Raw genomic sequence first — 15531 nt, 5'->3', positions numbered from 1 at the left:
TAGACGATTTTGAATGATTTGTAGTTCTGATCCATCGGAATTGCCAAAATCATTAAAACAATCATCTGTGTACCCATCTTAACAGTGCGGTCAATTGAATAGCTCTGGGAACCTCTTCCTGGCACTATTCAACATTGGGCTAAATTGAATTGCCCCCAATAGCACCAATAGGAAAATAAAGAAATACATAGGCTACAGAAAATAAACACAAACACACATTGGACCAATAGGAAAATGTTGTGAGGCACACAGGGGTGGGGAGGCACACAGAGTAGGTGGGTTACACAGTGGTGGGGAGGTACACGGGTGGGAAAGCACACAGGGGAGGTGGGATACACAGGGTTGGGGAGGCACAGAGAGGAGGTGGGGTACACAGGGGTGGTGAGTCACACAGAGGTGTGGAAGCACAGAGGAGGTGGGGTACACAGGGCTCGGGAGGTACACAGGGGAGGTGAGGAACACAGGGGTGGGGCGGTACACAGGAGAGGTGGGGTACACAGAGGTGGGGAGGCACACAGGGTAGGTGGAGTACACAATACATAGGAAAAATAATTAAAAGCAAATGTAAAACTCACCCAATGCTGCTGCAACAGAGCTGAGGATGAGGCTGTCTGACTCCAGACATAGATGATTTATTCAGAGGAGGGAAGAAGGGAGCCAGTGGCACCAACAGCTGTACTGGAGAGGAGGGAAGTTCCCCAGCCCCCAGCAGTAGAACCAAGCCTCAGTGCTCCCTCAGCCAGCGCAGTCGCCCTCACCACGGAGGCCAGATTGAGGAGCTGGCTGGCTATGGCTCCTATCACTGAAACCAGGGGGGGATGGGCACTGACAGATACACCCAAGACACAATGCTGGACTGCATCTGCAGCATGTAATGGATGCTGCAGACCTTCGCGGGGACATGTACCCAGCATAGACAGAACAAGCACCTGGCATGGGCTGTGGGCGGGCACCCGGCACACACAGGTAAGTGGGCGGGGTTTGGAGGCACAAGCCAGCCACAATGCTGGACAGGGGAAGGCACACGGCACCCACGAGCAGGCAGTCAGAGGTTTTAGAAGCACAAACACAAACCTCTAGCCAGCAGCCACAACAATGCTAGGCTTGGGAGGAGGACTCCATAGACATTCCTGGTGGGGGATGGCTTACAGCACACATAGGAGTGTGAATGGGAGGGCAGCAGCACACTGACACAGTCCACACCTTTTCACTGAGCCAGCTGCAAAGACACACACTGCGGCTGGCATTAGGGGCTGCTGTCCTAGCTGGCGTAGACATGTAGCTTTCCCGCTTGTCTACCCTATAAACTAGAAAATAAAAGTTTATTGCTTGAAGTGCCGGTATGCCATACCATCGCATACCAGCACACTTCAAGCACTGTATATATACCATACCATGTATGTGTATATATATATATATATATATATATATATAGGTGCTGAAAAATAAGAAGACGTGCGCCTAATAGTGTAGTATTTAAATAACAGCAAATAGTGCTCAAAATAAGTAATGTGCGTACCAAACAAAAACTTTCAATAAAGCGTATCTGATGTCCAGGTCTCCCTCATATGGTCAGGAAACAACTGCCAATAGATTCCGGAGATAGGTACCCTCTTATATGGACCTTAAATGAAAAGGCTCCAGCCAAGCCCATACATATATTATAGAGTAGTAATTTCAGCCATTTAGAGTGGATAGTAAATAAATATTTCTGCGTACCAGATGTAGCAAATAGTAGTGCATATAAAGATAAGCTCCCTCCTGTTCTGTAAGTTACCAGAAATCACCCTCTAATTCATACATCGGGGGTATCCAGCCTCAAACCATAAAAAGGAGATTGATCTCCATAAATAATTTTTTATTTTCCAAACACATGTAAAAACGAACAGACAGATTACTAACAGGAATAAAATGAATAAAAGGTGCTTATCTTTGGTAAGTTTTAAGCAGAAAAAGAGTCCACTCTGTTGGAGGTGCAGGAGAACCAGACCCAACGCGTTTCATTCTAGTTGGACTTCCTCTAAATGGCTGAAATTACTACACTATAATATATGTATGGGCTTGGCTGGAGCCTTTTCATTTAAGGTCCATATAAGAGGGTACCTATCTCCAGAATCTATTGACAGTTGTTTCCTGACCATATGAGGGAGACCTGGACATCAGATAAGCTTTATTGAAAGTTTTTGTTTGGTACACACATTACCTATTTTGAGCACTATTTGCTGTTATTTAAATACTACACTATTAGGCGCACGTCTTCTTATTTTTCAGCACCCTTGTTTACCCGTGGCCATACGGATCATTAGAAGATTGCAGCCACTTGTTATCATCAGGAGTGTTTTTTTCGCAATTCACATATATCACAAAGAATTAATTGGTGACATTGTTTGTCACAAGACTATTTACAGAAGGGATTCAAAAAATTTGTGCGCCAGTATTTCTATATCTTTATATATATATATATATATATATATATATATATGTAAGGTTTGGAAAGGACATGCGCCTGATAGTGTAGTTACTTATAAACAATTTGCATGTGCTCAAATATAAATGTGTGTACCAGAAAATAAAACTTTTTCACTTATCTGTGGTGCTTTTACTGGGACTCCATGTGGTGAAAGAGACCCGGAACTCCAAGGTGTCCAGAAACCTTAAATAAGATAGGCTCAAGCAGAGCCAGAAAGAACACATATAGTGTAGTATTTTCTTTGAAAATAAATAGCTTAATTAATATATAGACATGCGTACCAGAATGATACTTGAATCACTGCATATAGTGCTATGTGTCTTGGTGACTCCTTCAACATCCCATAATGGCCCCAATGGTTCACATGTAGATAGAGTAGGTCAGCTTCAAATAAGCAGAGAATGACCCTTACTCAGAAATGTTTTTTCACAAGGGGGTTTTAATAATACTTAATACAAAGGGATACAGGATACACAAAGGGTTAACAAAACATATAAATAAGATAATGGAGTGCTTATCTGTAAAAGGTCAGCAGTATGGAGAGAGGCTGGAACAGGGGTCCCAAGGCGTTTCATCGGATTAGACTTCCTCAGGGAAACGCGTTGGGACCCCTGAGGAAGTTATTGCAAGCAAATAAATATAGCATCATTTATTAAAGATTCCCATCTCCCCAGCCAACAACCCACATCCCCTCACCCGGCAACCACCCCGCGTTGGCATGACACCACATACACATCCCCCTGCCGGCACCTCCTTTCCTCTGCCACACATCCACACATGTAATACACACACCTATGGGGCTCTGGGGGAAAGCACCATGGGTACAGTCAGTGAGTCACGATGCACCATTGTCGCACTGCAGCTGCAGCTCCCCCTTCAATCAGCCAGCCCAGCCCCAGCCAGTGTAAAAACGCCTACTGCTCCTTCTCCTTGGAAAAAAAATGTTGTTCAGCTGTGCTTTAATAGAGTGGTGGCCAGGGAGGGTTTCTAGATACTTGGACACCCCCCTGTGTGTGTAGGTGAAGGTCACTCCCTTACAGTCAGTGTAACCCAAATTCTGTCCTTTAACCTTTATAGTTGGATTGGACCCAACAGTAAAATATATGTTCTGTCCTCTACGTACGACACCATCTATGTTCATGCAAAATTCAGGTTTTCCCATAGTAATAGTTACTCGTAAAGCAGGAGCATAGAGTGAACTAGCCATCGACACATTCTGGAATGGGAAATCAACCATAGTTTTGATTTGCACAGATATGTCCTCCATTGGGACAAGACCATTCTCTATTTAACATATCACTTATGACAAGACCATTCTCTATTTAACATATCAGTCGTGCTAATGAAGTGTGCTAGCATAGGTATGCCTGCTTCTATATTTATAGGCAAGTGAGTTCCATCCCAACATTTACTCTCATTGAGTGTGTTAGCAATTCTCCCATGCATTTCTATCATTGAATTTCCAGGAAAATCATTTTTGTGATCCCCGTGTTGTAAAGCTTTGCAAACACGCTTCTTATTTGACATACCACTCATATACGAATGTAAAATATCAGTTGTGTTTCCCTTTGATATGTTATGTGGAATATCTGTGTCATTCTTCACATTGTCAGTAAACATTGAAATGTATAAGGTTAATTCAATCAAAGCAAAAGTCATTACAATCGGAGTTTCCCAGGAGAGAATGCACCCCCAGAGTCCCAAATCTGGCCTTGGGCCCATCAGCATTGCTCTGTTCACCATGGTCCGGATATTCACAGTACTCTTTAGAGTTGCGTATCTCTTCAGAGTTACTGCATTGGCAAGTGGGTTTATTCTGCCCGTAAAGTGTTAAGGCTGTGTCTTGCAGGATCTCCTCTGCTTGGGCTGTCTCAGGAGGCGTGACTCTTTTACAATGCGTGGCATGGATCCAAGCGGTCTTCTCCTTTATCTTAACAGCCGTTGGAGTTGTCAGCAAGACTTGATAAGGTCCTTCCCACTGGTCTGTCAGCGAGCCTGATCTCAGGAAATTCTGCACCATTACCTCATCACAGGGTTTTATTTCATGACAAGTGCCTCCCACAGGACTTGGTTGTGTGCCTATGACAGCAGTCTATCTTCTTTAGCTGATTACTTAATGAGATAAGATAATTCACAGTTAAGTCATTTTTCTTGCTGAGTTCATATGCGGTTGCAAAATAAATTGAGTTGTTTCCAAGCAGTATCTCATAAGTGGAATGTTCAGTTCTCCTTTAAGGGTTTCTGATTGAATGTGATAATATCAAACCTTCCAGCCACTGCAAATCAGTTTCTTTGCATATCTTAGAAAGTTGTTTTTTATTAGTCTCATTAAAACCTCGGATTTCTCTTTTTTATTGAGGTAATATAACTGTTGTTCTATTCCGAGAATTTGACATACAAAATTAGGCTAGTATAATTTGTGTCTTGGTCAGACAATATTATATGAAGTGTACTATACCTATAGACAAATTTTAGCAATTTCTTTGGCATTTTTTATGCTATCTAAACACATCAAAATCAAAACATACTGAAACATAATACCCATTTGGAAGCTGAATGAAGCATGAAATCAATCTATATAGCTTTTAAAGGACCTGATGTGTGTTTGGGAAGACATGAAGGTGTTGTCTTAACTCAGGGATGGGGGCCGTATAAGGCCCTTGGAATCATTTGGTCTGGCCCTCTGAGCTTTATTCTACTAACCTCATCTGGCTAGCAGGGTGCCTAGAATGGCACACCGCAGCCAGATTATATGCAGCAGTGCCACCTGGAGTGTCCTTACAGTTCCCCGGATCATCCTGAGGTTGCTCTGGGCATTGCTGTATTCACTGGTGAGTGTGGCCTCACCCCATGTGATGTCATGTGGAGGGGGCATGGTCTGTACCGGGCCCGCAAATAATGTTATATATATCAAAATGGCCCTCGGCAGAAAAAAGGTTTCCAACCCCTGCCTTAACTGATCACCCTGCATTTTTCTATAAACAGATAATATAAGAGTTGCAATATCTGGCTGCTTTCGACGCAAAACCTGGGGCACACCAGGAAGTTTGAATCAGACTTATCATGGCCATCTTACCTGCATGGGTCAGTCCATGGGACATCTGTGCCAAAGCCTGTAAGAGTAATTTTGGGGCAACAGACTTCAGAGCTTCGCCACAAGCCTTCATTCTGTGTTTACTTTACATCTTCCCACTTGGTCCCTTTCCATAAATCACAATTTTTAATTTTGATTAAAATCTGTTCACTTGGCATACATATACTGTATCAATAGATGAGCAAACATTTTCTTTTATTAGTATTTTTATACTGCTGCAATACTACTAAACTTTTCTTGTCCCCACTCCTTTCTCTGAAACTCAATATTTTCACTAATCTGTAACAAGTGGGTTTAAAATTGCACATTGACTATCAGGCTGAAAAAAGTGCTGAATTGGGATTTTGGGGTGCAACATTGTGGGAACCCCCGTGCAGCCTTCAGACAGTCCCCCAAAGGTAAACTGCATCAAAATAATAAAAAAAAAACACTTAAGAACACCCCAAAAAATCACTTTGAATTTGGGGGCGAAATAAAAAAAAATGTTGGGGGACAAAGTTAAAAACAAGCGAACTAGACTCTAGGGGGGTCCCCAAGTATGGCCCATGTGTTTTTTTCTTTGCAGGTGCTTGCAGCAGGTGGTCTTTTCACAATTTTGTAAACTTAACTTTAGCAACTTTAAAATATGCTGGCCCCCATTTTCAAGTACCCCAAATTTGCTGGGATAAGTTATTTTCTGCAAAAAAAAATCTTGAATACTATTCTTCACCACTTGTACAAAAACGCAATTTAGCAGCTATTGAGCCCGTTTCAAAACACCAAATACCTTCAGCAAGCCAAATCAGGGGTAACCATAGCTAGCCCCCATGTCAGAGCATCTGTTGGGGGTGTCAGGCCGATTTCCCCAAATCTGACAGGACTTTCCGCTTGTTTCAGTTTCGCCGGGTCCCATTTTCGCATACTTTCAAATTGAATACGGGGATACGCCGGTATGCGTGCAAGACTTTTCCACATGCAAAACAGGTGAAGTAGGCGGAAAGTCCGGGAGTCGAAAAAGTATTGCGGGTGCGAATCAAATTGAATATATATACCAAAAACAATAAACTACTTTAGTAAACATATACTTAGCCTATAGCAAAAAACAAAATCTTAGAAGTATCCAGAAATAAAACAATATCAAAATATTTCTCAACAATTAAGTCATTATAACAAAGTAATTGCAGAAGAAAAACTCAATTCATTAATCAGAAGTTGCACTGTGCATTCGGTGAGCTTTGACAAGGGTTAACATCAGAAATTGGACTCCTTTCGAAATAATCCGGTATGTACTTGAAGCGTTCCTTTGAACCTCCATTTTTCATTACCCACTTATTTAAAGTATAACATTTAGTTGGGTACTGTGAAATATGGCTGCTGTCCATAGTCGATGCAGACCTTTTGAAATAATTCCTTACCAAATTTCGATTTGTTTGTCTAGCTTTAAAACATTTCTGGGAGTCAATTTAATGTGGGAATAGAATAGTTAGTTGAGAAACAATGTTATTAATATTCAAGATGTTATGCATGATAGTTACAGAGTGATCTGTGTCAATGCCCATTGCTGCCCAGGTGGCAGTTCGATCAATGTCAGCTGGCAGTGCCACTCCTAGAAAAGATCTCCACTCATGGTTAGTTGGTTCATAAATGTTTCCTATTGTCTCAATGTATTTACAACTAGCTACAATATTCATTCTAGGATTTGGAAAGCCAATTGTTAAATCAATAGTTGTTTCTTTTAACTCACAGCATATCAAAGTCATAGTGTCACCAATTTTTCTGTTGGTTTGCCATATCACAAGTGGCGTGGGCAGCTTTGACCTGTAGGTTCATAAGCTTGGTCTCTGTGTAAATTTTCTCTGATACCAAATTATCTTCCTGATGAACTGCTAAAGTCGCCAGATCCTCTAGAGTTTTCTTATGCCATAGTGGATCATTTATAGTCAACCTGGATTTTATTTGTGATTTAAGACTTTCAACAAATTCACCAGCCAACATGGGAGCAAGTACCCTGTGTTCAAATATGTCATCAACTCCCCCGTAAATTGCACCTCTATTTTGAACCTGTCCCAATATTCCTGAACTGATTCTGTTGGACATTGTTTAATCATCATGATTTTTCCCCAGTTAGACTGGCATGGAAATTGCTCTGTAACAGCCAACATCAAATTCTTCCATTCCTTATCTAATTCTTTTCTATCTGTGTCTAAAGCTGGCTTAAAAGCCATGGCATCCCAACCTGCATCTTGCATCTTAGGCGCTTGGTTGAATTGAGGCACTTGGTTTGAAAAGGATAAAATGCTCAAATCGCATAAAATTAATTAAAAATACATTTATTCATACAACATAATTGTGCTATAAAACTGTGTGGTGTCTCTCAGTCTATATAGGTGACATTCAAGGGAACATACCAATACACATCTCAATTGGTTTATATTTCAGTAAAAATTGAAATAATACAGGGAACATGCTGGAAATATATATTAATCACAATATCAATATTTTGCTGGTAATCTGTCTAATGGTAATTTGTTCTCCTTTGGATGTAATATAGTAACATAAGATGATGAACCCCAAAACGATAAAAATCTGTAGTAAATGTCCAGAAACCAGAAATATGGCTATGAATAAGTTCTGTGTCAATAAAGGTAAGTCCCGTATTCAAAATGTTCCATGCGGGCAGTATATTATCACCGCAAAATTAATTACTCACAAAGCTGGTCCTCTGTATCTCCGTACATGGGGCGCTTCCACCGCTCGTCAGCAGGAGTATACGGCTTAGATGGCTTGGACAGCAGCTCGTCCCCCAGGGAGAGTGGGTAGGCTGCGAATCTCCCTCCAACTGCACAGCCCGGTGTGTCCGCTGGCTTATGGAGAGGGCAGTGATGAACAATATAGACGTTGCTGAACCACCGGAGTATGTGGATCGCTTAACAGCAATGGATTGTACTCATTGCCTAAGGTACACAAGTGCCTACAGAGACCCCCGGGTCGACCAATTATATCAGCCTATGTGTCTCTGTTTCAGCCTGTAGCTCGCTATCTTGATACCTATTTGCAGCCCTGTGTTATATATATTAAAAGTTACATCAAAGATACAGGTGACTTTATTAAAGATCTCATGATGTTATCTGCTGAGGTAAATGCACAAATGTTGGTGATGATGGATGTGTTATCACTGTACATGGTGATACCGCACACTGCTGGTATTCAAGCAGTAAACAATGTCTTGTTAAAATATCATTGGGGTCTACCACCTGTTGATTTTCTGCTGGAACTTCTCTATTTAACATTGACATGTAATTATTTCAAGTTTGATGACCGATGCTATCTCCAAATCTCTGGGACAGCTATGGGTAGTTCCATCACACCCGCATATGCAAATATCTTAATGGGCAAATATGAGTGCCGATTTATTTACCCGGGATTTGTAGATAGCATCGTTTACTATAAAAGATGAATCGATGATGTATTCTTGCTATGGCGAGGTGATGTAACATCTGCCACGGCTATGGTTAGATCATTGAATGAGTTGGATTCACCAATAAGATTTACGATGCAGTGTGATTAGAAATACATTTTGTGGATGTAACTGTGTTCGCTGCTGATCTGGGCTTTGGACACCGACTGTATATAAAGATCACTGACAGGAACAGACTTCTGGATTATAATAGCTATCATCCGAGACCATTAAAAGAGAATCTCCCGATGTCACAATTTATTCGGGTTATGCGAAATAACTCCGATAATGCAACAATGAAGACACAATTGACTGAGATGCAACACAGATTCCTTGAGAGAGGCTACCATTCTAGAATCATTGAGAAATGCTTGCACAAATCAAGATTTATTTTTGAGAGACAGACACAGAGGAAAGCAAAGAATGATAAGAACTTTGTCTTTTTAACTACTTTTGACACCAGTAGTCGTGTGACTAGAATGGCCATTAAGAAGAATTGGGACCTAGTGATGACTGATCCTATTTTGGGGAAATCCTTACCGAAGAAACCTATGATTGCATATAGGAGAGGCCCTAATTTGCGAGACATGCTGATGCATCCTAATATGTCCATAAAGGATGACAGTGAATGTTGGTTATCAATTACTAAGATTGCTTGCTTTAGATGCCTAAACTGCACCACCTGTAGAAGTATGAAAACTGGAAGTTCTTTCTCACATCCGCATACGATTGATCCGTAAGATTGCAATCAGACATCGCTTGTCGTGTACTTCTGGTTTTGTTATATACGTCTTGATGTGCCCATGTTCTATGGTATATGTGGCCAAAACAATTCGCCCATTCCGCAAATGAATGGCTAATCATCATTCATCGATAAGATTGGCCTTGAAAGGTACTACCGATAAACCGGTAGCACGACATCTCGTGCAACATCAACATCAGTTAGCAGCCCTAAGCTGTATGATTATCGACAGAGTGCCTCTGCTACCTAGAAGTGGTGATAGAGCTAAAGCACTCCTGCGTAGTGAGGCTCAGTGAATAAATAGACTGTATACGGTCTGGCCAAGAGGCCAAAATGAATCTGTATATTTGAATATTTTTCTGTAGGGGTGCACTCTGGATACAGAAGTGATATAATCGGATCCAAGTTTTTTTTCTGAATTTTTTAAAATTTTTTTGATATTCTGTTTGTTTTTGATACTCGATTTATTTTATTTTATTTATTTTGTAGTTTTATCTTTTCTATACAGTGATTGATCTAAATCGGTGGTCTTAATGTCTTAAAGGTTTTAATTATGCTGTGGATGATATATACAGCTAGATTTGCAATACATTGGTTTGTGCAATATATTGGTTTGTGTTAATACTAATCAATAGTTAGTCATATATGTATGAGACTAAACACCAGTTTCCTTAGATGAAGATGTTAGATAACATTAAGATTGGTTTTAAGATTATATAACTGTATACATTGTTTATTATGTACTTCTTGTCGCGATCACGTGATCGATTGTGTACTCCAGTTGTTAGCAACATCATGACTGTTATCACTAGAAGTGAAATATTTGATTACAGTTGCTAGGGTTACCCGTAAGTGATGTAGTGGAGCCAGCCGTGATTCCTATTCATGGTTGAGCATAGCTAGGTGTTTATGGGTACTGAGATACATGACCACGCCTGTTTCCTGTGGCATGCATTCCAACTGCGTGTCACTGATGGTGCGGGAGGTAAGGGACGGGGTAAGTGTGTAAATAGTAATATCAGGGACTGGATGCCCCGTTGATGGCAGGCTAATACATGTATTTTATAGTTGTTCATTCAATGTCACCTGCCCTGTTCTAATACATGCCTGCTTTTAGATGTTACATAGGTGGGAGTTTAAGGGTATTTATGGTTCTGTGTAATTGATGATCATTTGTGCCTTGACAAAGGTCCAGACAGGACCAAAACGTTGGTGTAACCTATTACTATGATGGAATAAGGTTTTTCTACTATTTTGCATTACTAGACTGGTGAGTGCACCCTTATTTATTAAGAACCTACATATCTTGTAGATGTATTTTTCTACACCATATTTTGTGTAGCACCACAGCATGGTGATTCTTCATAAGAGAGTGCGGACACTGCATGAACCCTATGTGTGTATGTGTATGTATGTATATATATATATATATATATATATATATATATATATATAGTACAATTGAATGCTTAACTTGGGCTGAATATAGTGCACCAGATTCAAAACTCTACTTTTTTCTTGTTACTTTTATTGACATTTGTGAAGCCAGTAAATCTTCATCCACCAACGCAGACCCTGGCCTCGACCTCCCAAAAAATGGGGGCGACACTCCCCCGTTTCCTGCAACAGTCTCCACCCATGCCCCCGCTCCACCCCCTAAAAGAAAGAAGCAGCCTGTCAGTCATGCTGTGGCAAGGGAGGTTTGCAAACGAGATTGCTGTACCTGTTTAGCACATGTGCAGAACGGGTCCTGAGCATGTGCAGACCCCAAACCATCAGGTATGTGCATTAAACATCAGATTAGCATACATCTATGATCAAGCACAGACTGTACCTAGCTTCAGACAGAATTCCCCCTACAAGCAGTCTGTTTAACGTTTTACTGATGTAGGAAACATATCCCCTTTCTCAGCATGCAAAGTGCTATTGGAGCAACCTCAGTGAAACAATGAAATGAGTTTGAAGCAACTCATTCCTACACTGGTTCACCCCAACAAGTGCAAAATAATCTGTCTGTAGCTGGGACATTCCCGAAACTCTGGTATGTGGCATCTTTCAATGCCCAGTAAGTACTGTATGGAAATGAGTATGCCTGCCAAGTAGTGACATATCCGAAGTCTATGCTCAAGAAATGTTTGCCTCTAGAAACTTTCTTTGAATTATCACTAGCAACCAAATGAAGAAAAACATAAAATAGTTTACTAAAAAATAAAGCTATTAACATTCATTTTAAAACTGTATTAACTGAACTTATTCTTAATTTTCTTAATTGTTAAATGTTCTTAATGTAACTAAACCTTAGACACACGAGAGAGTGCATCTAAAAACCTAGAGCAGCTAGGCAGGGGCAGCAATGGAAAAATAAAAAAGAACAGTATTATCTACTTATAGCTAGAGGCCACAATAATTATGTTCTTTTAAGAAAATACAGTATGCTAAAATAAATATTAGTTACAGTTAACAAAAATATTTAAAAATTATATACTGAGAATATCATTCCTGTATGATAAGATGCCTGAATGAAAATGTAGTAAGTTAATATGAAAGAAGTTATTAAAAAATATTTAAAATTAATGATTCTATTCTTGAAATTGTTTTTATACTCTGTAGAGTTCACACATACGATTGTGGGGAAGAGATCGCAGAATGGGTGTCTCATTTTCTTGCTCGTAAATGTCGTTTAATAAGGCAGTCATCAAGTTTCAATCGCTATGCAGGTGCAAAGAAAAAAGGTACGTCATCATAATGTTCTTGGTTATTAAAATATGAACCTAAAAATAAACTGTTTGCTATGCTAGAGCTATTATGTTAACCTCTGTATTTGAAATTATATTATGAGAATAACGTTTTCCTTTTTTAGAATTGTTTATAATTTCAGACAGTATTTTATATTAAAACATTACATTTTTGTCTGGGTTTGCATACTGGACATTTGCAGTAAATAAATGTGTGCTTGATGCAGCTTTGCACTGAGTAAATGGCATACACAGTAGTATGTGTGTTATAAATGGAGGTATAATGATAAGAAATGTATAGTTATGAATGTTATAATTATATATTTTGCATATATACAGTTGAAGTTTGCAACTGGACTATGGTAGTGGTAAAATTGTAAACAAATGAATGATCTTGATTCTGTACTTCAAGATGAAACTATGCTTCAAATAAAAAATGTAATAAATAACAAAGAAAAGGAGGCTATATTTGATTATTCAACTTTATTAGTACAAATAACCTTTAGGATGTACCAGGGCTGGATGAAGCACCACATGGGCCTGAGTCTGAAAATTATCAATATACTATTGTGATCAGTGCTGTGTGGGTGTGCCCAGTCACAGGCAGGTGTGTACATCCACAACACTGCCCCAATTGTCTTTCTAAATACATAGAAATATTAGTTAGGCACCATCGGGGGGAGGTTAGGGTTAGGTGCCACAATGGTAGGGTGAGTGGGGGAGAGGTGGAGGGTTAGGGTACTCACCAGCCCCTGTCGAGATTGTTCACTATTAGGATGCTGGCGTCTGTCTTTTGACCGCCGGCATCCCATCCCATCCATGGGTATATCCTACCGATTCCGTCCTATCTACCCCATTGTTTATGTGACCATGGAATGTGCTAAATGTATCAGAAATAAACTACTGAGTAACAGAATATATTTTGGGGCCCAAATGTATGAGTTGTTGGCATGGGTGCAATTTTAGAGCTTTAGCTTATAGATATAAAGCAGTGGTAATAACAATAACAATAAAATAAAGCAACTCAAAGGGGTAAATTTACTAAGAATCGAGATAGGTCGAGATGACCATCTCAGGTGATTTATTATTTTTTTCCTGCTTGCAAATTTACTAAAGGCAAAGTCAGGTGAGTTAGAGAGAGATTTGTCTCATCTCACTTGTAAAACTCGAGTGAGATAGCAATCTCGAATCAAATCACCATTGGGCCAAATCGGAAGTACTTTTCACCTAAAACATACATGTCTCAAATTTACCAAGAATCGGGATGACAAGCTCGGGTGAGATAGGAGCAAACTCTCTGTCAAAATCACTTTTCAAACTCTCAACCCCCTGAGCTGTGAGAAGGTCAGAAACATTCACAAATCATTGTGATTTGTGTATGTTTCTTTCTGTAAATGGTAATAATAGGGTTAATTTAAAAAAAAAATGACATGAGGTTCCCCCCCAAAACAGAGAAAATAGGTTGCGCTGCTGCGGATAATTACTGAGTGTACTTAATTGATCCACATTGCAAACTTCTCTAAATCAAAAAAAGACATTTATTAAACATACAATAAAATTACCATAATAACACACATATTATGAATGGTTGCATGGAGATGAATGGTTTTTAAATGTGCTATAGCTATTTTTATTCAATGACTATACCCTAATTGTAGTAACATATGTGATCTACGGAGCGCCATATGTGAACTGATATTTCCAGTATTACTGTTAAGTCTGAGTTCTTTTCTTCCCCCCCCCCCCCCCCCAAAAACACTAACCAGCCCCTGACTTGTCAGCCAGTCCTGGTTCTTAACATTACAGGGAAAAAATGTTTTGGGGTCCACTGTAATCCAGCACCAGGCAGCAGGGACAGAGCTGGTTTTAAATATACAGAGAAAAAAATTGATGTGAGGTACCCTGTATATTTAAAACAAGCCCTGGACCCTTTCTAATGGGGGACTGATGCCACAGCCAGGGGTGCCCTTTCACTGGGCCCCCAGCCACAGCATCAGCCATGACTGTTAGTCAGCCCAGGCCAGGGATCCCTGGGGAGTTGGTGACCCTCCCCAATAAAGGGGTCTCCCTCTCCAGGGCTGCCCTAGCCTAGGCTGATAGCCCGGAGCTATCCCCACCACCCCTGGGCGGTGGGTGGTGGTTTGATAGTGTCTGTGTATTGTGTAAAAATTAGAATATTTCATATTGTCTATACAGTGGAACTACAGGTCCCAGCAAGCCTCCCCCGCATGCTGGTACTTGGAGAACCACAAGTACCAGCATGCGGGGCATTAAGGGCTCAATGGTGCATGTAGTTCACCTGTAAAGAAATGTGTAAATAAAACACAACACACACTGTGAAAATTAAATTTGATTACATACATACATACACATACATACTCACCTGGTCCCAGATGTTCATGTCCACTTGTCAACGTACAGTATCCAACGGAAGTACCTGTAAATAAAGCACCAATACTCACCTTTTGTCCCACGAAGTTCTCCACAGTAATCCAGAGGGGCCCGGATACTCTGTATCAACATGCATCAGCATATTGATACAGTAACAATAATGAGAACTCAGGGTACTCAGCTCTCATTATTGCCGGGACGTCAGCCAATCAGCGACAGCTTACATTAGCAGCCGCTCATTGGCTGGGACCCACGTGGACTTAGCCAATGAGCGCCCGCTAATGTTAGCCGCCACTGATTGGCTGGTGGCCCAGGACTAATGTCAACTCTTTCTCACGAGCTGTCATTAGTGCACTGTAACAGAATGCAGAAACATGTTGTTACAGTGTATCTGGAGCCCGTATTGGATTTCAGCGGAGAACATCGTGGGAAATAAAGGTGAGATTGGATCTTTTTTAACAGGTAATTCGTTTGGATACTTTACATTGACAAGGGGACAGGAACATCTGGAAACAGGTGAGTATGTGTAAGTGTGTTTATGGATGCAAAAAAGCTTTATTTTCATGGTGTGTTGTGTGTTTTATTAGCCATTTCTTTACAGGTGAACTACAGGTACCAGTGGGCCCTTAATGCTCTGCATGATGGTACTTGTGGTTCTCCAAG

At 40.4% G+C, this 15531-nt stretch overlaps 2 protein-coding genes across 3 annotated transcripts in view; one reads left to right on the top strand and one right to left on the bottom strand.

The window, feature by feature from the left end:
- Positions 1-15531, top strand: part of MOCOS (molybdenum cofactor sulfurase) — an 805385-nt gene that overhangs the window by 649670 nt on the left and 140184 nt on the right. For both annotated transcript variants that reach the window (XM_088473622.1, XM_088473620.1), the window contains exon 11: positions 12353-12474. In XM_088473622.1, coding sequence (XP_088329748.1) covers positions 12353-12474 — 122 coding nt within the window. The remainder of the gene's footprint in view (positions 1-12352; positions 12475-15531) is intronic.
- Positions 2600-4213, bottom strand: LOC148522868 (uncharacterized). The gene is given in 3 exon segments (XM_088473600.1): positions 2600-2653; positions 3594-3767; positions 3770-4213. Coding segments are annotated over 3 exon segments (672 nt in total).

Source organism: Taudactylus pleione, unplaced genomic scaffold, assembly GCF_031769625.1.
Source record: "Taudactylus pleione unplaced genomic scaffold, aTauple2 ptg000137l, whole genome shotgun sequence".
Lineage (NCBI taxonomy): Eukaryota > Metazoa > Chordata > Amphibia > Anura > Myobatrachidae > Taudactylus > Taudactylus pleione.
The sequence above is the reverse complement of the archived record's forward strand: the minus strand, read 5'-3'. Positions and strand labels throughout refer to the sequence as shown.